Here is a 20,826-nt window from a genome sequence, read left to right as displayed (position 1 = left end):
TGTTGCCTCCCTCCCCCACTCTGCATCATGAGACAGGCTCCCACACAGTGTTTTTCCCATTGAACCTCTCCTACACATACACGCACACGCACACATACATGTACACACACACTCAACACATCTTCATTCCACCTAGAGAAAGTTCCCTTCCTGCCTTCCATAGTGAGTGCTTCTTTTTCATACCATGGCTCATGGAACAAATACTAAAGTTTATGAAGCACATCAAGCTGAGGCTGCCACCAGCAGACCTCTACGTTTCAGTACCCTCAGTCATCCCCCAGGGATCTGACACATTGGAAACCCATTCACAGCCTTGGGCTTGGGAAGCACTGCCTGAGCCACCTGGTGCTTCCCTCCTCCTTCCTCTCAAGAACTTTTTCACCTCCCCTTTTCTCTCCCCTGGGTGGAGAGCAAAAACTGGTTTGCTGTCAGCTACTAACCAAATGGTTGACAGATTGAACCCACCCAGAGGCACCATGGGAGAAAGACCTGGTGATCTGTTTCTGTAAAGATTACAGCCAAGAAAACCCTATGGAACTCAGTTGTACACACAGGGATGTGATGAGTGGAAATGACCTACAGTAACCAAAACCAAAACAGTAGAGGGTTTGGTTATTTTTTGGTTTCTGTCCCCATGTTTCTCAATCAGCTCTCCACTGACAACCTTCACCTTCTACAGGAGAAAATATGACCTGAACAGCCTCTTTTTGAAGAAGAAGTCCTAAGAAAAAGACTGCTTGACTGAAACAAATTAGAATTTTTCTTTGAGCAAGTCATACACCTAGCGGTTTTCTCCCTTCCTTAAGAGGCTTACTCTGGAAGCTCACTTCTCATCCTTGTGCTTCATGGAAACAGTCATTGAAGGAGAGGGGAAGAAATGGGGGATATAGAAAAAATGAGGGCTGTATATATTGGGCCAGTCTGGGAGAGTCTCTTATTATGCTTAAATCTTAGAAAGAGGAAATGGAGGGATCCTTAGAGGTCAAGTGACTGATAAACTTCTCTTTTGAACACAGTGATAAGAGATTTCTGTACCAAATGAGAAATCTGAGTCCTCTGTTTTAAATAGTCTGCTAGATAAATGTTAGAATAATCTTTTGTTTTGCCTGAAGATTGGTGTATGAAAGCCTCACCCCTGATTTCTCTCCCATTTTTCACCTTCCTTCCTCCAGCAAACTCTAACTTCAGCCCTTCTCAGCTCAAACACCTTCAATGGCTCCCTAATTCCTTACATTAGGGGCCCAGTTTAAATCCTATTTCCTCTACAAAGTGTTCCCTGACCACCTCAGATCTGCTCACTCCCCAGTATAGTTCTCTGTATAGTTCCTTCAACAACGATACTCTGCACTTTAGCATTGAGTAGTATTTTCAAGTATTGTTTAATTTGGTTTAATAGAAGTCCATTTTATCTCCAATAAATAAATCCTAATTTCTTTAGGAAATTTTTTAATAAAGAAATCACATCAGGTGTGTTTGTACATGCTGATTTTTAGCCTGAATTTTTTGTGTATGATTTATAGGCCATTTGAAATCCAATAAAAACTAAAGATTTTCTTCCCCTGGAAAATGTGCCTACACTCAGAATTCCACCTAAGATTTCAGAGAGTTTGAGTTTCTGTGTTGCCCAGCAATGGGCTCCAGATTAGTAACACCTGATGTAGCAAATAGTCCTCTTGGTTGAACACATAGTAAGTGCTCAGCAATAGCCTGTTGATGCATGCCTCTCCTGTCTTCTCTGAACAGATTGCCCTGACATTCTCAATTGTCTTTGGGGTGATTGTGTACCGGATCACAACTGCAGCTGCTCTGTCTCTCAACAAGGCCACACGCTCCAATGTCCGGGTGACAGTGACAGCAACGGCAGTCATCATCAACCTCGTGGTCATCCTCATCCTGGACGAGATCTACGGTGCTGTGGCCAAGTGGCTCACCAAAATCGGTACTGTGCCTCTGAGCCCCATGTTTATCCTAGGCCTCTTTGAACATGGTCAATTCAATGTAAGCAAGGTGATTGGTGGTAATGACTCAAAACAAAAAAAAGGATGGTGTTTATAGCACCTTTTAATTGGAGAAATGAGGAAGCACAGTAGTTATGCATCCACCAAGGGCTTCCCCTCAAGGCAGGATTCTTTCTGTAACATTCTTAATCAATAGTACCCTTGCCCATGTTCATTGCCTCATGAGTCAGGGAACTCACAATATCTTAAGGCTAATCCATGGAATCTATTCTATTTAACTTAACCTAGATGTAAGACCAATTCAACACTTCCTATTAAACATTGCAGAGTTTTAACTCTGCTCATTTTCCCAGCAGAATTTATAAAGTTTAGGAAAGCCTTTTGACACATGAGCCCAAGAGGGTCTTATCTATCCCCATATTGCCAGAGCCCCAGAAAATCCACACATTCCCCATGCCCTGAGCAGACTTCAAAGAAGCCTATCAGACTTCCCAAGCTTCAAACCAGTGAGAAAAATGCAGTGGCCTCAATATTCAGACATGTCATCAGACTTGTCATTTGAGCTGCAACCTGCTGTTGCCCGAGCACCAGTTTTGGCAGTCATGCTTATTAGATGGGGGAGGGTTGAGAGGCAAGACCCTTTCTTCATCATACTTATCCTGGGTGGCCTGCATGAACCCCTTTCCCTCTTTAAATATCAGTTTCCAGGCCTAGGTGTAGGAGACCCAGCTTCTAGCTAGCCTCATCAGGAGGATAAATTAATGATGTGATGTCTTTAATTCACTAACCAGCTGAAAACTAGACACTTGATAGAGTAAGCCCCCTCTCAAGAGCTCCTTCCCATGAGGGTTAGAGGATTCCAGAAAAGTTTCACTAATTCTAGTTAATTTTTCAGTGTCTTTCCTTAGTTTGAGTCTTATTCTTAGACTACATAATGGGCATGTACCTTTGAGGTTTATGTTTACACAAGTATCCCTCGCATTTTGAAAGTTCACTTTGGCTTATGAAAGGTTTCATAGGAACACAATACTTTCAGACAGTGGAACTGTATAGGCAGTTTACCATCTATCGTGGCAGCTCTCCTTCTTTAGAGTGTGTGCATATGGGTTAGTGTTAGTACTAGATGGTGTTACCTCCTAAGTTCCTTGAAAAAAATTAGCAGACAATTTTAATTAATTGTATTTAGTGATATACAAGATCCTGTGGAAGCAAAAAGGAGCCCTGGTGGCACGAAGTTGGTGGCTTGATCCCATCTAGTGGCTCCATGGGAGAAACGATCTGTCTATCTGCTCCCAGAAAGATTACAGGCTAGAAAATCCTAGGGGCAGTTCTTCTTTATCACATGGGATCACTATGAGTCAAAATTGACTGGACGGTTCCTAACAGCAGCAATATGAAAGCACAGGAAGGGTCCCTCTGCCCCTTTCTCCAACTAGGCTAAAAGGTCCTTGTGAGCAAGAACTCTGTATTACGTCCCCTTTTTTCTTCTCCATAGTGCCTGGCTCTTAAATTTTTAGCACATGTCTGTTGCTACAATAATTAAGAAATCCATTTCTCCATTCATTCATTCATTCATTCAAGAAATTTTGTGAGGAATGCCTATAGGCTAGGCATCCTATAAGCCATGGTAAAGCTACTTGGTAAACTACAGTGATAATTTATGTATTTGTTATTTCAACTCTGCTTGATTACAAAAGAATTTGAGCAACTATTGAGGCAAAAAAAGGCAACAGCAAAGTAGTCATGTTGGGAGGACTGAAATGCAATATTAGAGAATTTAAACTTTCTTTAAAGACAAAGAATGCATATACTAACTAAGCTAGTCATACAGAGCAGGAGATGACCAGTATGTTTACAGGCAAAGGTATGATTTGAGGGTCCCAGGGCCTCCATGGGGATGTAAAGCTATGGATAATACCACCTAATGGTGTGAGGATTTGACCAGGCTTAGGGGCTTCCTTTGCTATTCTCCTACAGGGTTTAGTACCCATCTGGATTCTTGTCCCCACATCTCCTAATTGTTAAGGAAGCTTTGAGGATGAGCTTTGGCCACCAAATGCAAGCAGCTGGTGTAAGCAACCCCAACAAGTCCCCAAGTGTTTCCTGCATGGCTGGGTAATGGAAGATCAATTTCCTAAAGTCATCTCTCAACAAGCCTAGTCATCAGTGCTATCCAAGTCCATTCTTGCCACAAATGTTTCTAATAAAACACAGAATTTGTTAAATACTTTGAGAGTGATTAGCTCAGCAATGGTAAATAAAGACAGTAATAGTATCCCTGACTGCCATTATAATAATAGTAATAGGGTTGGGTGCAAGGCATGCTGTAATCTGGAGGCAACCCAACACTGACAAAGCAGGGAGTGAGATGAAACCTGGGGTGGTGGGTTGGGGGAATGGTTACTAGGGAAATGAAAGAAGCTTTGGAGCCTGGTCCTTGAGGAAGTCTGTTAGGCCTGCTCACAGTGTACAAAGTGTGTAGCCAGGTTCAGCAAGCATCAGTAATTGAAGTTTGCATGTATGAGGGTGGGGATTCCAATTAGTGGTTGGGACAAGGATGGTCCATTAGGCAAATCTGATGCAAAACACCTCTTTAAAATCTTAGAAAGCAAAGAAGTCATTTTGATAGCTAAAATGCGCCTGATCCAGTCACCTCACATGCATATGAAAGGTGGGCGGTGAAAAAGGAACACCAAAGAAGAATTGATGCATTTGAACTGTGGTGTTGGTGAAGAATAATGAATATACTGTGGACTGCCAGAAAACTTAAAACCCAACCTATTGCTAGCAAGTTGATTATAACTCATAGCAACACTATGGGGCAGAGTAGAATTGCCCCATAAGGTTTCCAAGGCTGTAAATCTTTATGGAAGCCAACTGCCACATCTTTCTCCCATGAAGCAGCTGATGGGTTCAAACCACCAACCTTTGGGTTGGCAAACAAGTGCTTAACCACTGTGCCACCAGGGTTCCTCAGACTGTCAGAGAAATGAACAAATCTGTCTTGGAAGAAGTATAGCCAGAATGCTCCTTAAAAGAAAAGATGGTGAGACTTCATCCCACTTACTTTGGACACCTTTTCAGGAGGGATCAGTCTCTGCAGAAGGACATCATACTTGGTAAAGTAGGTTAGTGAAAAAGAAGACTTTCAATGAGATAGATTGACACCATGGCTGCAATAATGGGCTCACACATAGCAACAATTGTGAGGATGGTGCTGGACCAGGAAATGTTTAGTTCTGTTGTGCATAGGGTTGTTTTGAGTCCCCATCAATGGCACCTAACAACAACAACAGTCCCAAGAATGTGTTCATTCCTGGAGAGATTAAGACGGTGGCTACAGAGAGAGGATTTAGTCCCTGGGGGAGGAAGCTTGCAAGAGCTGGGCAGGATATCAGAACCCAAGACAAGCAGGCAGGCAGACCAGACCCTGGGGAGTGAGGATAGGATATGAGAGTAACCAAGCCTACTAAGTCAAGGTGTGACTTTTCCTTGGGTCAGAACACAGGCATAAACCAGGCCTTTGAGGCAGTAGGCTCTGAGTCCAACATTTAGGAACAGGATGTCTAGTGCTCCTGAAAAAATACATGATGGACATAGCACAGGTCAAGCTTGGCATATAAGGGGGTCAGTTCATACTCTAGCTTTGGAGGATTCTTGAAGTCACAGACAGTGTGAAGGAGGGAGGGCTGACATCTACTTCTGTGATGAGTGACCAAGATGCCATTGCTTTACCTTTATCAGTTGTTGTTGTTGTTGTTGTTGTTGTTATGTGCCATTGAGTTGGACCCAACTCATAATGACCCCTCCTTGGGTTTCTGAGGTGGTATCACTATGGAAGTGTCATTCCCCAAACTTTTATTCCCCACCTCTTCCTCTTCTTCCTCTCCCTTTCAATACTGTGTGCAAGTGCTGAGTTGTGTATGGAACTGCACTATTCATTCTTCAATTTCTATTAGATGTCTCCAAGGTATAGGACTGGGATTATTGCAGATAATTAGAAATGAAATAGAAATCAAACAGAATTCACCAATTCGGGAGCTCTGGTAGCATAGTGCCTAAGGCACTTGACTGCTAACCAGAAGGCTGGTGGTTCAAACCCACCAGCCACTCTTTGGAAGGAAGATAGGGCAATCTACTTCTGTAATGATACTGCCTTGGAAACCCAAGGAGGGGTCGCTATGAGTTGGGTCTGACTGGATGGCACACAACAACAACAACAATTCTTACAAAATTGGCTGTATGAGTTGTTTAGACATTGATGATAGCCCACTCACTTTCATGGCCCCAGAGGCTACTGAAGTAGAGCTAGGAAAATGAACAAAAGAAAGGATGGGGAAGGAGCCTGATTTTTATGGAGTACCTACCGACTCCACGGCACAGAACGACAACAACCACATATCAGACCAGTAACTAGTTGCTACTGAGTTGATTCCAATTCATGGAGAGTAAAACTATGCTCCATAGGGTTTTCAATAGATGATTTTTCAGAACGAGATCTCCAGGCCTGTTTTCCAAGTTACTTTGGACTCAAACCTATGATCTTTCAGTTAGCAGTTAAGTGTTAACTATTTGCACCATCCAGGGATTCCGCCAAGCACTGTTAAGCATTGTATATACATGTCTCACATAATTAAAACAATAACACTGGGAACAGATCATTTTCTTCATTTTACTTATGAGAAGGCTGAAGAGGTTTAGAAATTTGACCAAGGCACACTACTAATAATAGTGCACTTCTTTCTGGATACACACATACACACAGTGCTTACCTTCTGTGTATATCTTTATTTATATTAACATATTTAATCCTTAAAAGAGTCCCAATGGTGTAGGTAGCCTTAACCCTCCCATTTTGTTTTGTTTTATTATGATTTGAGTGAAAGTTTACAGAGAAAATTTGTTTTCCATTCAACTGGTCTTACATATTTTGTTTCATGATACTGAATGAATCCCCACAATGTAACAGCACTCTTCCCACTCCTCCCTATGGTTACTATTTCCGTTTGTCCTCCTTTCCATTCTATTCTTGCCTTCTGAGCTTTATCCCTGGGCAAATGATGTCCTTTGGATCTTATATGGTTGATTGTTTAGGGAGTACCTCTTTGGTATTATTGGTCAGTCCATGTGCCTGTTTTTTTGTTTGGCTGAAAGTTGAGCCACTGGGGTGAGTTCAGTTCCAGATTTGTTAAGTATTTAAAGGCCATAATCTTGGGAATTCTACCAGTCTTGGACAAGTAAACTTGGTCTTTTTATGATTTTGAGTTGTGTTCCACATTTTCCTTCCACTCTATCCAGGACCTCCTATTGTGATCTCTTTCACAATGATCAGCAGTGATAGCTGGGCACCATCTAGTTCTTCTGCTTTCAGGGTTATGGAGGCTGAGGTTCATGTGGCCCATTAGGCCCTGGGACTAATTGTTTTCTTGCATCTTTGATTTCCTTTATTTTTCCTGCTCCAGATGAGGAAAGATCAATAATTTCACTGTAGATGGTCACTCACAAACTTTTAAGACCCTAACTGCTACTCAACAAATTAGGATGTAGAATGCTGCCTTTGTGGATTATATTATGCCTTTTGACCTTGATGCCCCCTGCAACTATGGTCCTGTGCTCTCATGCACCAGTGACTTATTCTGTCAAGGTATTTGCTTATAGCTAAGAAGTTTTCATAACTTTGCCTCCTGTTTTCTCTCCTATATACATGGATATTTTCACAGACTCTGAAACTTGCTTTTGAACATAGAGTAGTTACAGAAAATGGAAGAAATGCTGAAATAAAGGAACTGAACAGAAGATTTCAAAGGGCATCTCAAGAAGACAAAGTAAAGTGTTATAATGAAATGTGCAAAAACATAGAGTTAGAAAACCAAAAGGCAAGAACACACTTGGCATTTCTGAAGCTGAAAGAACTGAGGAAGAAATTCAAGCCTCGAGTTGCAATATTGGAAGATTCTGATGAAGATTAAAGACTACAATCTCCAGTGTGGATTATATCTCAGCATAAAGAAAATGAAAATCTTCACAACTGGTGGACCAAAAAGCAGCATCACAATAAATGGAGAAAATATTAGAGTTGTCAAAGATTTCATAATATTTGGTTCCATGATCAACACCCATGGAAATAGCAGTCAAGAAATCAGATGGTGTATTGCACTGGCAAAAATCTGCTGCAAAAGACCTCTTTCAAGTGCTGAAGAGCAAAGATGTCTCTTTGAAGACTAACATGCCCCTAAACCAAGCTCTGGTATTTTCAGTTGCCTCATATGCATGTGAAAACTGGACAATGAATAAAGAAGACTAAAGAAGAGTTGATGCTTTTGAGTTATGGTGTTGGTGAAGAACACTGAAACTACCATGGATTACCAGAAGAACTAACAAATCTGTCCCAGAAGAAGTACTACCATAATGCTCCTTGAAAGGGAGAATGACCAGACTTCATCTTACCTACTTTGGTCATGTTGTCAGAAGGGGAAGGTCCTCAACAAGATGGATTAACATGGTGGCTGAAATGATGAGCTCAAGTATAGCAAGGATTGTGAGGATGGTGCAGGACCAGGCAGTATTTCGTTCTGTTGTACATATGGTTGCTGGGTGGGAGCTGACTCAATGACACCTAACAACAACAGCAATATGGGCAAAATATTGAATGATGCAGGAAGCATCAAAAGAATATGGAAGGAATACACATGGTCACTGCATCAAAAAGAACTGGTCACAATGTCCAAGTATTTCAGGAGGTAGCATATGATCAAGAACCAATGGTATAGAAGGAAGAAGCTGAAGATACACTGAAGGAATTGGTAACAAAACAAACCAAACAAAAATAAATAAATAAATAATAAGGCTCCAGGAATTGACGTAACACCCACTGAGATGTTTCAACAAATGGATGCAGCATTGGAGGTATTTAACTTGTTTATGCTAAGAAATTTGGAAGACAGCTTACCTGGCCAATTGACTGGAAGATATCAATATTTGTACCCATTTGAAAGAATGGAAACAGGTTTTAGGGGTGGCCAAGAAGCAGAGCTGGGCACCAGGGGCTTTTGGAAGCAGCTTTAAGGGGAGGTCTAGAAGAGGATCCAGGTGCCAGGGACTTTGGAAATGGCTTTAAGGGGAGACCTGGAAGGGGAACTCGGTGCTGGAGGCTTTTGGGAGTGGCTTGAAGGGAGGTCAGGAAGTGAGCAGAGCAGTTTGGAACAGCTAAGGGAGATGAACTTGTCTGTCAGTTTGTTGTCCTGTGTTGGCTTGCATGTTGCTAGGAGGCTGGAGGCTATGCCACTGGTGTTGCAAATGCCAGCAGGGTTACCTATGGTGGACAGGTTTCAGCAGAGCTTCCAGACTAGGGCAAACTCAGAAAAAGGAAGAGACCATTACTTCTCAAAGAATCAGCCAATGAAAACCTTATGAATAGCAGTGAAACTCTGCTGATATATTACTGGAAAACTTTATGCATAGCCCTGAAACACTGTCCAATATATTCCTGGAAGATGAGCCCCTCAGGTCAGAAGTCACTCAAAATATGACTGTGGAAGAGTTGCCTACTCAGAGTCGTCGTTGTTGCTGCTAAGTGCCGTCGAGTCATTTCTGACTCATAGTGACCCCATGCACAGCAGAATGAAACACTGCCCGGTCCCACGCCAGCCCCACAATCCCTGCTGTACTTGAGCCCATCATCGCAGCCACTGTGTCAATCCATCTCATTGAAGGCCTCCCCCTCTTTCGTCGACCCTCCACCCTACCAAGCATGACATCCTTCTCCAGGGAATGGTCCCTTCTTACAACATGACCAAAATAGGTGAGACGAAGTCTGGCCATTCTTGCTTCCAAGGAACATTCTGGCTGCACTTCCTCCAGGACAGATCTGTTAGTTCTTTTAGCAGTGCATGGTACTTTCAGCATTCTTCGCCAGCACCACAACTCAAAAGCATCAACTCTTCTTCAGTCTTCCTTATTCATTGTCCAGCTCTCACATGCATACGAGGTGATTGGAAATATCATGGCTTGTGTCAGGCACACCTTAGTCCTCAAGGAGATATCCTTGCTCCTCGGCACTTGAAACAGTTCCTTTGCAGTTGACTTTCCCAATGCTACACGTCGTCTAATGTCCTGACTGCTGCTTCCGTTGGCATCAATTGTAGAACCAAGCAACGCGAATTCTTTGACAACCTCAATCTTCTCTCCATTTATTGTGATGCTGCTCATTGGTCCAGTTGTGAGGATTTTTGTTTTCTTTATATTGAGATGTAATCCATACTGCAGGCTGTATTCTTCAATCTTCATCAGTAGGTGCCTTAAGTCAGCCCCAGGGTTACAGGTGAGGAGAGACAACTCAGGGACACCCAAAGAAGCAGGCCAGAAGAGCAGGAGAAAGGGGATTAAAAGCCAGGAAGCCAGAGAGAAGAGCAATCAGCCGAAGGGATTAGGTGAGGAGAGGAAACTCAGGTCCGCCCAGAGTAGCAGGCCAGAAGAGCAGGAGAAAGGGGATAAAAACCAGGAACCCAGAGGAGCAGTCAACCCCAGGGACAACTCAGGGACACCCAAAGAAGCAGGCCAGAAGAGCAGGAGAAAGGGGATTAAAAGCCAGGAAACCAGACAGAGGTACAGTCAGCCACAGGGACCCAGTTGGGGGTGATACGAGAAGTCTCCAACAGCAGGACAAACTTGTCTGTCGGTTTGTCCTACTGTGGTGACATGTAGATGTGAGTTTTGAGGCTGAGCCTCTGGTGTTTAAAACCCAGTGAGATGCACCTGGTGCACAGGTAACAGCCCAGCTTATAGACTGAGACAGACTAGGAAGAAGGAAGAGGCCGTCCACTTCTCAAAGAATTGGCCAGGGAATACCTTATGAATAGTAAAGAAACACTCAGAGTAGAGCTGACCTAAATGATATGGATGGAGTAAAGCTTTTGGGACCTCTATTTGCTGATGTGGTACAACTCAACATGAGAAGAAACAGCAACAAATATCCACCCATAATTGGAATGTGGAATGTACAAAGAATGAATTTAGAAAAATTGGAAGTTGTCAAAAAGGAAATGGAACTCATAAAGATCAATATATTAGGCATTAGTGAGCTGAAATGGACTGGTTTTGGCCATTTTGAATCAGGTAACCATATGATCTACTATGCCAGGAATGACAGATTGAAGAGGAATGGTGTGGCATTCATCATCACAAAGAATATTTCAAGCTCTGTCCTGAAGTACAATGCTGTCAGTGTGCTAAAGGGGCAAGAAGGCCACATCTTCTGACCTCTTCTAACCCCACAAGAGGAAGACAGAATGACCATCAGTAGCCCAAGGCCTATCCCCGTGAGGCCAGATATGTCCACCAGTCCTTTCACCAACCCTGACACCAACCGTTTCTCCTGCAGCACCCACCACCTCTTTGCTGGGTACGATAATTCACTGCAGTGGCCACACAGAACTCACAGATTTATCGGGTTTATTAGGGAAGCAACAAGCTACAATTCAAATTCAGAAATGCACTCAGTGTCTTGCAGCCAGCTGTCTCACTTAGCAGCCAGCAGTCTCTCTCTCAGCAAGTGCCTGTCTCTCAGGAGCACATTTCTCTCAGCAGCACGTCTTTCTTAGCCAGCAATCAGAGAGACTTCTTCTGCCTCTAGAAGGGCTCTTTTTGAGCCTGGCAGAGAGACCACTAACCAATCCCAATATCAGCATTCTATACACCTGAGAAAGAGTGAACTTCCCAGAAGATTGCTTTGTGCTGGTTCAACAGATATACCCCAGGTGGATAACTTTAGCAATCAGGAGCTACTCAGTTGCAAATCCCACCATGGAGTTTACAAAGACTTATGGCTAGAAAAGCCATAATATGTAATTTACTACACCATTCAGAGATAGGATAATATCCATATGCCTGCAAGGAAGACCAGTTAATACTACTATTATTCAAGTATATGCACCAACCACCAAAGCCAAAGATGAGGAAATTGAAGATTTTTACCAACATCTGCAATCTAAAATTGACTAAACATGCAATCAAGATGTGTTGTTTATTACTGGTGATTGGAATGCAAAAGTTGGAAATGAAGAAGAATCACCAGTAGCTGGAAAATAAGACCTTACTGATAGAAATAACACTGGAGATCACATGATAGAATTTTGCAAGACCAATGACTTGTTCATTGCAAGTACCTTTTTCAACAACACAATGGTGGCTATACATGTGGACTTCGACAGATGGAGTACACAGGAATCAGATTGACTACATCTGTGGCAAAAGGCAATGGAGAAGCTCAATATCTTTGGCCAAAACAAGGCCAGGAACTGTTTGTGGAACCAAGCATCAACTGTTCATAAAAAGTTCAAGTTGAAGTGGAAGACAATTAAAACAAGTGCATGAGAGCCAAAATATGACCTTGATTATATTCCCCCTGAATTTAGAGACCATTGAAAGAATAGATTTGATGCATTGAAGACCAATGACCAAAACCCAGATGAATTGTGGGATGACATCAAGAACATCATCCATGAAGAAAGAGGTCATTAAAAAAACAGGAAAATAAGAAAATACCAAAATGGATGTCAGAATAGACTCTGAAACTTGCCCTTGAGCAGAGAGTAGCTAAAGCAAATGGAAGAAATGACAAGACAAAAGAGCACAACAGAGATTCAAAGAGCAGCTCACAAAGACAAAGCCAATTATTATAATGAAATGTCCAAAGATCTGGAGTTAGAAAACCAAAAGGGAAAATCATGCTTAGCATTTCTTAAGCTGAAAGAACTGAAGAAAAAAAAATCAGCCATAAGTTGCAGTATTGAAAGATTCTATGGACAAAATATTTAGTGATACAGGAAGAATCAAAAGAAGATAGAAGGAATACACAGAGTCACTATACCAAAAAGAATTGGTGGATGTTCATCCATTTCAGGAGTTGCCATATGATCAAGAACCAATGGTATTAAAGGAAGAAGTCAAGGCTGCACCGGAGGAATTGGTGAAAAACAAGGCTCTGAGAATTGATGAAATAGCCATTGAGATGTTTCAACAAACATATGCCACGCTAGAGGCACTCACTCGGCTATGCCAAGAGATTTGGAAGACAGCTACCTGGCCAACTGACTAGAAGAGATCCATATTTGTACCCATTCCAAAGAAAGGTGATCCCACAGAATGTGGAAATTATCAAACACTATCATTAATATCACATGCAAGTAAAATCTTACTGAAGAAAATTTAAAAATGGCTACAATATATTGACAAAATTTTCAGAAATGCAAGCTGGAGTCAGAAGAAGATGTGGAACAAGGGATATCATAGCTGGTGTTTGATGGATCTTGTCTGAAAGCAAAGAATACCAGAATGATTTTTAATTTATGTTTTATTGACTATGCAAAAGCATTTATTATGTGGATCATAACAAATCATGGATAACATTAAGAAAAATGGAAATTGAAAACACTTGATTATACTCATGAGGAACCTGTACATAGACTAGAAGCCTGTTGTTTGAACAGAACAAGGGAATACTGCATGGTTTAAAATCAGGAAGGGAGTGCATTAGGATTGTTTCCTTTCACTATAGTTATTCAATTTGTATGCTGAGCAAATAATCCAAGAAGCTGGGTTATATGAAGAAGAACATGGTATCAGGATTGGAGGAAGGCTCATTAACAACCTGCGATATGCAGACAACACAACTTTGCTTGTTGAAAGTGAGGATGACTTGAAGCACTTACTGATAAAGATTGAAGACTATAGTCTGCAGTGTGGATTACACCTCAATATATATATTTAAAAAAATCCTCACAACTGGACTAATAAGAAGCATCACAATAAGTGGAGGAAAGATTGAAGTTGTCAAAGACTTCATATGACTTGGTTCTATGATCAACACCAATGGAAGCAGCAGTCAAGACATCAGACGATGTATTGCACTGGGCAAATCTGCTGCAAAAGACCTCTTTCGAATGATGAAGAGCAAAGATATCTCTTTGAAGACTAAGGTGTGCCCAACCCAGGCCATCATATTCTCAATCGCCTCTTAAGAATGTGAGAGCTGAACAATGAGTAAGGAAGACTGAAGAAGAATTGATGCTTTTGAGTTGTGGTGTTGGTGAAAAAGGTTGAGAGTACCATGGACTGCTAAAAGAACTAACAAATCTATCCTGAAAGAAGTGCAGCTGGAATGCTTCTTGGAAGTGAGAATGGCCAGACTTTGTCTCACCTACTTTGGTCATGTTGTCAGAAGGAACCATTCCCTGAAGAGGGATATCATGCTGGGTAAAGTGGAGGGTCAATGAAAGTGAGAAAGGCCCTCAACAAATTGGATTGACACAGTGGCTGCAATGATGGGCTCAGGTATAGTGGGGATCGAGGACAGTGTGGGACTAGGCAGTGTTTTGTTCTGTTGTACATAGGGTTGCTATGAGTTGGAGCTGACTCTGTGGCCCCTAACAACAACAGCAACAACAACGACTAATGATCGTGACCATTTCTTTGTAAGTTTGTTGCCTGCCTGAATGTCTTCTTTGATGAAGTGTTTTTCATATCCTCTGCCCATTTTTTAATTGTATTATTTGTGTGTTGTTGATGTGGTGAAGTTTTCTACAGATTTTAAAGTCCTTTGTCAAATAATGTTGTTGCCAAATATTTTTTTTCCCAGTCTGTAGGTTCTTTTTTCAGTGTTTTGGAGAAGGCTTTTGATGTATATAAGCATTTAAATTTTAGAAGGTTCCAGTCATCTAGTTGATCTGTTTTTGCATTTTTGGTAATGTATGGTAGTCTATTTTTGCCATAAATTAGATCCTCCTATCTTGCCTCTATTTTTTTCTTTGATGATCTTTATAGTTTTAGGTTTTACATTTGGATCTTTGATCAATCTTGTGTTAGTTAGTTTAATTAAGTTAGTTAGTTTAGTTAGTTGGGTTGTTTTTTTTTTTTTTTTTAATTGTCTGATGTATGGCTCTGTTTTTGTTTGCCATTGGCATGATATTTTTTTTCTATCCTTTGGTTTTTAATTTATTTTTATCTTTGTATCTAATGTGAGTCTCTTATAGGCAGCATATTGATGGGTCCTATATTCTTATCCATTCTGCCACTCTCTTTCTCTTAACTGGTGCATTTAATCCATTTACATTCAGTGTAATTAATGATAATACGAATTTACTACTGTCATTCATCTGTGTTTTTTATTGTGGTATTGATGGTTTCTTTGTTCCATATATTTTCTGTGCTGGTATCATTTTGTTATCAGATTTTCTTTCTATTTTACTTGTTATTGTTGATTTTGGGTTTACTAAGTCCTTACAATTTTCTTCTTTCTTATTTTGATTAGGAGGTTTATTAATTTTCTTTGTGGTTACCCTGTAATTTTTATCTTCCGAAGTTTGAAGCAGTCTGTTCTATGTTGATATTATCTTGAGTTCCTCTTCATTTGGACGTTCTGTAATTATACCATTTATTCCCTCTTTTCACTTCGTTGTTATTGTTGTTATGTGCCGTCAAGTCATCTCTGACTCATAGTGACCTTATGTACAATAGAACAAAACACTGCCTGGTCCTATGCCAACCTCATGACCCCTATTATACCTGAGCCCATTGCTGCAGCCACTGTGTCGATCCATCTTGTTGATGGCCTTCTCCTCTTTTGTTGACCCTCCACTTTATCAAGCATGACATCCTTCTGCAGAGAATGGTCCCTTCTGACATCATGACCAAAGTAGGTGAGACAAAGTCTGGCCATTCTCACTTCCAAGGAGCATTCTGGCTGCATTTCTTCAAGGATAGATCTGTTCTTTTAACAATCCATCATACTTTCAGCATTCTTTGCCAACCACAACTCAAAAGCATCAACTCTTCTTCAGTCTGCCTTATTCATTGTCCAGCTCTGGCATGCATATGAAGTGATTGAAAATATCATGGCTTGGGTTAGGCACACCTTAGTCTTCAAGGAGATATCTTTAAAGAGATGTTTTGCAGCAGATTTCCCCAATGCAATACATCTTTTGATGTCTTCTTGACTGCTGTTCCATTTGCTTTGTAGTTGTTGTCATTTCCAGAGTGATAACGCTGGTTCTCTATCTTCAGTCTTGTAAGGTTACTTTAATTTTGAGAATAGTTTTTCTGGGTTAGTTTCCAGATGATTTTGTCATGTGTGTTAATGTCAGGTTATTGTCTGATGTTAATCGTTCTTTATCTGAAGGACTTCCTTTAGCTTTTCTTGTAATGTTGGTCTGGTTTTTACAAATTCCCTTAATTTCTGTTTATCTGGAAATTTCCTAATTTTGCCATTGTATTTGAGGGACAGTGTTGCCTGGTATATAATTCTTGGTTGGCATTTTTTTCTCCCATATATATTTCATATGTATCATCCCATTTCCTTCTTGTCTGCATGGTTTCTGTTGAGAAATCAGAGCTTAGTCTGTTTTGGTTGCCCTTTGTAGGTAACATTTCATTTTTCCTGAGCTGCTCTCAAGATTCTTTCTTTATCTTTGGTTTGGAAAGTTTTATTACATGTGTTGATGAATTTCTTTTGGAATCTACCTTGTATTGGGTTTGTTGAATTTCTTGGATGGATATATTTTCATCTTTCATGATATTGGGGAAGTTTTCTGCTAGCAAGTCTTTGACAATTTTCTCTTTGGGTTTTTTTTTTTTTTTTTTTCCTCCTCCTCCTGTTCTGGAATTCCAATTGCACATAAAAAATTTTTCCTCTTGATAGTGCCCCCACATAAGTCTTAGACTTTCTTCACTTGCTTTTCTGATTTTTTATCATGGAAATTGGTAACAAGGGCTTTGTCTACTGTTCTTCAGTTGATTTAATTCTACTCTTTCGTCCTTCCAATGTATAAGGACATTACACTAATTTTAGTGTTAATCTTCTGGATTTGCAATTGCTGTTCTTCTGTGGTTTCTAATTACCTATTTATTTAGTCATTTTGCTCTCCTATTCTTTTCCTGAATTCTTCCATGGTATTGTCTGTGTTTCATTTTATTTTGTTTGTGGTTTCCTTGAGCTCTTGTAAGGAATCCTTTTGAATTCCTTATCAGATAATTCTATTATCTTTTCTTCCTCAGGAATGTTTCCTGGTTCTTCACTTTGGGCACTTGCTTGTGCCATCTTGTCCTATTTCTTTGTTTGATTTGAAGTTGTCTGTTTTCTCTAAGACATTTTGAAGTTGTTGTATTTATTTGTTGATTATGTATTAGTTCATTTCACCCTGATTTTTTGTTTTGCTTTGTTTTTATATATCTGGGTGAATGGAGCAGGCATGCGTCTTTAGTTGCTAATGTGGCAACACTGGGGCACTCCTCACCTGTCTTTGGGTGCGTGAAGTAACTGATGGGAATATGGGCATAGTTCTCTGTTTGCTGGTCATGAAGAGCAGCTGCAGGTGTGATGAGCAGGTGTTGTCTACCATCTGTCATTGATCCAATGGTGCAAGAGAGAGTGATGACACTTGCCCATTGGGTAGGGCAGTAGATGGTAGGTATACTAGGTATGGCTGATTAGTGGGCTAACAATGTCTGACTCCTATTGGATAGGGCAGAGAAAAAAGAAGAAATGAAAAAAAGGAGGAGAAAAGAAGAAAAAAAGATGAGTAAAATTAAAAGAAGAGGAAGAGAGAAATAGAAAGGAAGAAGAAGTGGAAAAAAGAAAAGGAAAAAAAAGAAGGGGGCTGGTGCAGCTATAATTGGCTGGCAATAGTGCAGTAGCTATAATTGGCTGGCAATAGTGCAGTAGGAGGCTGGTACATGTCCACAGGAATGCATGCCCACAGAGGGAGCAGGAGCCTGACATGTGGTCCATGTGTGTGTACCTCCATGTGGAGACCATGGGGCACATATCATGTATTCCTTGAGATCAGGACCTGTCAACTACACAGGTGCTGGTACACAGAGCATACAGATGCTTGATTCTGTCTGTCTGAGGTGCAATCTGAGGAGTGGCTGCTGGTGCAGGGGAGGCAGCTTGAGCAAACCAGTGAGTGGGGGTTGGCAGGTAGATGTCCCTAGCCACCAAGATGTTGGGGGTGGGAGAAGGGCTAATGCCTAGTCATTGGAAAAGTTTAGTGAGAAAAGTGGGAGAAAGCTTCTCTCCAGTTACATGTCACTAGTGTGGGCCCAGGGTGCTTCTAGGCAAATGTAGCTGATTTTCCAGTTCTTGCCCAGACTCAATCAAATAGGGGGCTCCTGGGAGTCTAGTGTCTCCATTGCCACCCCATAGGCCTTCCCTTTCATGTGAGCCCTCAACCCAAAGGACTAGTGTTCATCTCTAGTGAGTTGTTTCATCCTTCTTCACTGGCTTACTCTTTGTTCTGCCATTGCAGTTCTTACTGTTTTCCTGCACTTTCTTTTCTCAGATCCAGCTTGTATTCTGCTCACCTTGTTTTATTCCAGATCTGTCCACCTTATGTCTCTTTCGCAATGTGAATTCCATGAAGTTGGTTTCTCCTCACTTATGTATGATATTTCTGCATCTCAAAGTGGTCATGTTTCATCAGGTCCTGGCTTCTTCTCTCTACCAAGTCACTGTCCTTACTCCCATCTCCCTTTCCAATTGGCTTTCAATCTAATTCTTTTTGATGCTCAGAGTTCTAGGATCATCATCTGTATCTACTTCACTCAGTTTTTGGGATCTGTATTGTAGAGGAGTTGGGCAGAATGCGTCACCAGGATGCCATCTTGTCTTCTTCATGTTCAACACTCCCATTTTAGAGATGAGAAAAATGAGACACAGAAAGACATGTAACAGGCTCAAGTCTTCAGCTAATAAGGGGTGAATCTGTCCTCAGTGTCCATGCTAAGACCAGTATGCTCTACTGCCTTGTAGTACATACTCCTTTTCCTTGGGAAAATTTACATTTGTTGGGAAAGCAAAAGAAAACACACAAAGGCTCTAGAAAATGTAATATGCAATTTACCCACATGTGAATGACAAATGGCGAGTGTCTCTGGGAACAGGGACAATCAAGTGGGTCATATGATACCAATACCAAGCAGGGAGGATGCAAGCTCAGAGTATACCTGTCACCACACACCTGTCTAGTAGGCCTAGATGCATCAGGAGACATTGGTATGTTCACAGACTTTGGGGGTCCCTCATTTAGATTAACTTAAAGAAAAAATAAAATTTATTTTTTAAAAACTACCACTAAGAAGGGAGCTCTGGTGGCATAGTGCCTAAGGCATTTGACTGCTAACCAGAAGCCTGGTGGTTCACACCCACCAGCCACTCCTCGGAAGGAAGGTTGGGCAATCGACTTCGATAGTGATAGTGCCTCGGAAACCCAAGGAGGGGTCTCTATGAGTCGGGTCCGACTCCACAGCAATGGTTGCCTTGCTTTACCACTAAGAAGTCCTGGGGCCAAAATTTTACATCTAGTTCTAAGCCATCCTCAGCAGAGGCAATCTGTTACTACTAGGGAAAGAAGAGAGGGAAGAAAAGAAAAAAAAAAAAAAGGAGAAAAAAGTAAGTACCTTAGGTAAAAATGGCTGCTGCGGCATCAAAAGTGTTTTCAATAAGAACACTTTGAGAATGTATGGATGCATCTAATTTTCCATCAAATGTGGACAATGTGTTTTTAGAATAATGGGAGAAAGTAGTGACTGTAATAAGCTCTGCACACTGCTCTGGGGAGTCCAAGTCCCACTATGGGAGGCTGATCAGGAAGGTGTGTCCAAGAGTGTGGACGCATGGAGTTGGCCATGGCTGGGTGCAACGTGGGCCTTCCTGGAATGAAGGCTGTCATGTTGGTAAATGGAAAATTGGCCCAAGATCCAGGTCTGCCACCAGCTCCTGCCTCCCTGGGTGGCCTCAGGTAGTGGGGGAGGAAGAACCCCCCTGCCTGCCCAATCTGTCAGGGCCACGGAGGGTGTGGTATATACAGATGGTGGGAGGCTGTTACTACTACTACTAATAATAATAAACAGGATCGTGGTTAGGAACCGTTTGTGAAGCAGGTCATCCCAGTTATATGAAATTGCTATTAGTAATACTGCTACTTAAAATAGTTTTAGGCAACTAATGTGAACTGCTTCATAAACTTGGGCCATAACAATGATCACATCACTTATATTTTTCCAGTTAATCACTGAAGCACCCATATTTCCTATTAGCAAGAAGTCCAATGTATTCATCTCCTTCTCTTTGAGTTTTCTAAGAACCCAGGGACATAAGCCATCCAAAACAGAAAAGGAAAGGGAGTGTAGTAGTTATTTGTTTGCCACCCCATCTCTCCAGATTTCTTTTTCACCCTTCCATGCTCTGTTCTGTGTCCTCGATGATGAGAGCAGGAGATTATATCATTCAAGATTGATTTCAGCTAATGAGAGGCATTGGCAGAAGATTAGAGTGCAGAAGGAGAGGGAGGCATTTCTTCTCTACTCCTCCCTGATTCTCCCACATCTCAGGCAAAGCATCCCTTTATAATTGTAGCTCTCACAGGATTAGTGCTTCATGGGACTCTAGTCCTACTGGTTCCTCTCCTGCCCCTGCAGGCCCTACACTACTATAGGTGGTGCCTTCATTAAAAAGGTATATGACTGTGTATATTTTCACAGAAAGGAAAACAAAAAGAAAAGAAATCACTTCATTTGAGCCATCTGAGCTGAATTCTGTTTCCTCCTATGATCCTGGCAAATAAAGAGGTCAGGCCAACACCTACACTTAAACAGGGAGATACCTGGAGTATGACCAACCCACCACTCCTCTGGGTCTCATTGCTACTCAGCATTGCTATTGAAATGGGCCCTGTCCTGTGTGATGGAAGAGGCTGGACCACTGCTGTGTTAGGCTGAGCTCTCTAGAGAAGCAAAACCAGTAAAGCTTATATATGCTTGTGTGTGTGTGTGTGTGTGTGTGTATCTGGTGCTGCCATGCCTAAGGCATTTGACT

The 20,826-nt window shown here is 41.4% G+C and overlaps 1 protein-coding gene across 1 annotated transcript in view; it reads left to right on the top strand.

Moving 5' to 3' along the window:
• ANO2 (anoctamin 2) overlaps window positions 1-20,826 on the top strand; it is a 556,059-nt gene that overhangs the window by 435,811 nt on the left and 99,422 nt on the right. The window contains exon 16 of the mRNA XM_007937086.1: window positions 1,744-1,939. Within this exon, the coding sequence (XP_007935277.1) occupies window positions 1,744-1,939 (196 nt within the window). The remainder of the gene's footprint in view (window positions 1-1,743; window positions 1,940-20,826) is intronic.

Source organism: Orycteropus afer, unplaced genomic scaffold (assembly GCF_000298275.1).
Source record: "Orycteropus afer afer isolate SDZICR_OR568_19922 unplaced genomic scaffold, OryAfe1.0 scaffold00040, whole genome shotgun sequence".
NCBI lineage: Eukaryota > Metazoa > Chordata > Mammalia > Tubulidentata > Orycteropodidae > Orycteropus > Orycteropus afer.
The sequence above is the reverse complement of the archived record's forward strand: the minus strand, read 5'-3'. Positions and strand labels throughout refer to the sequence as shown.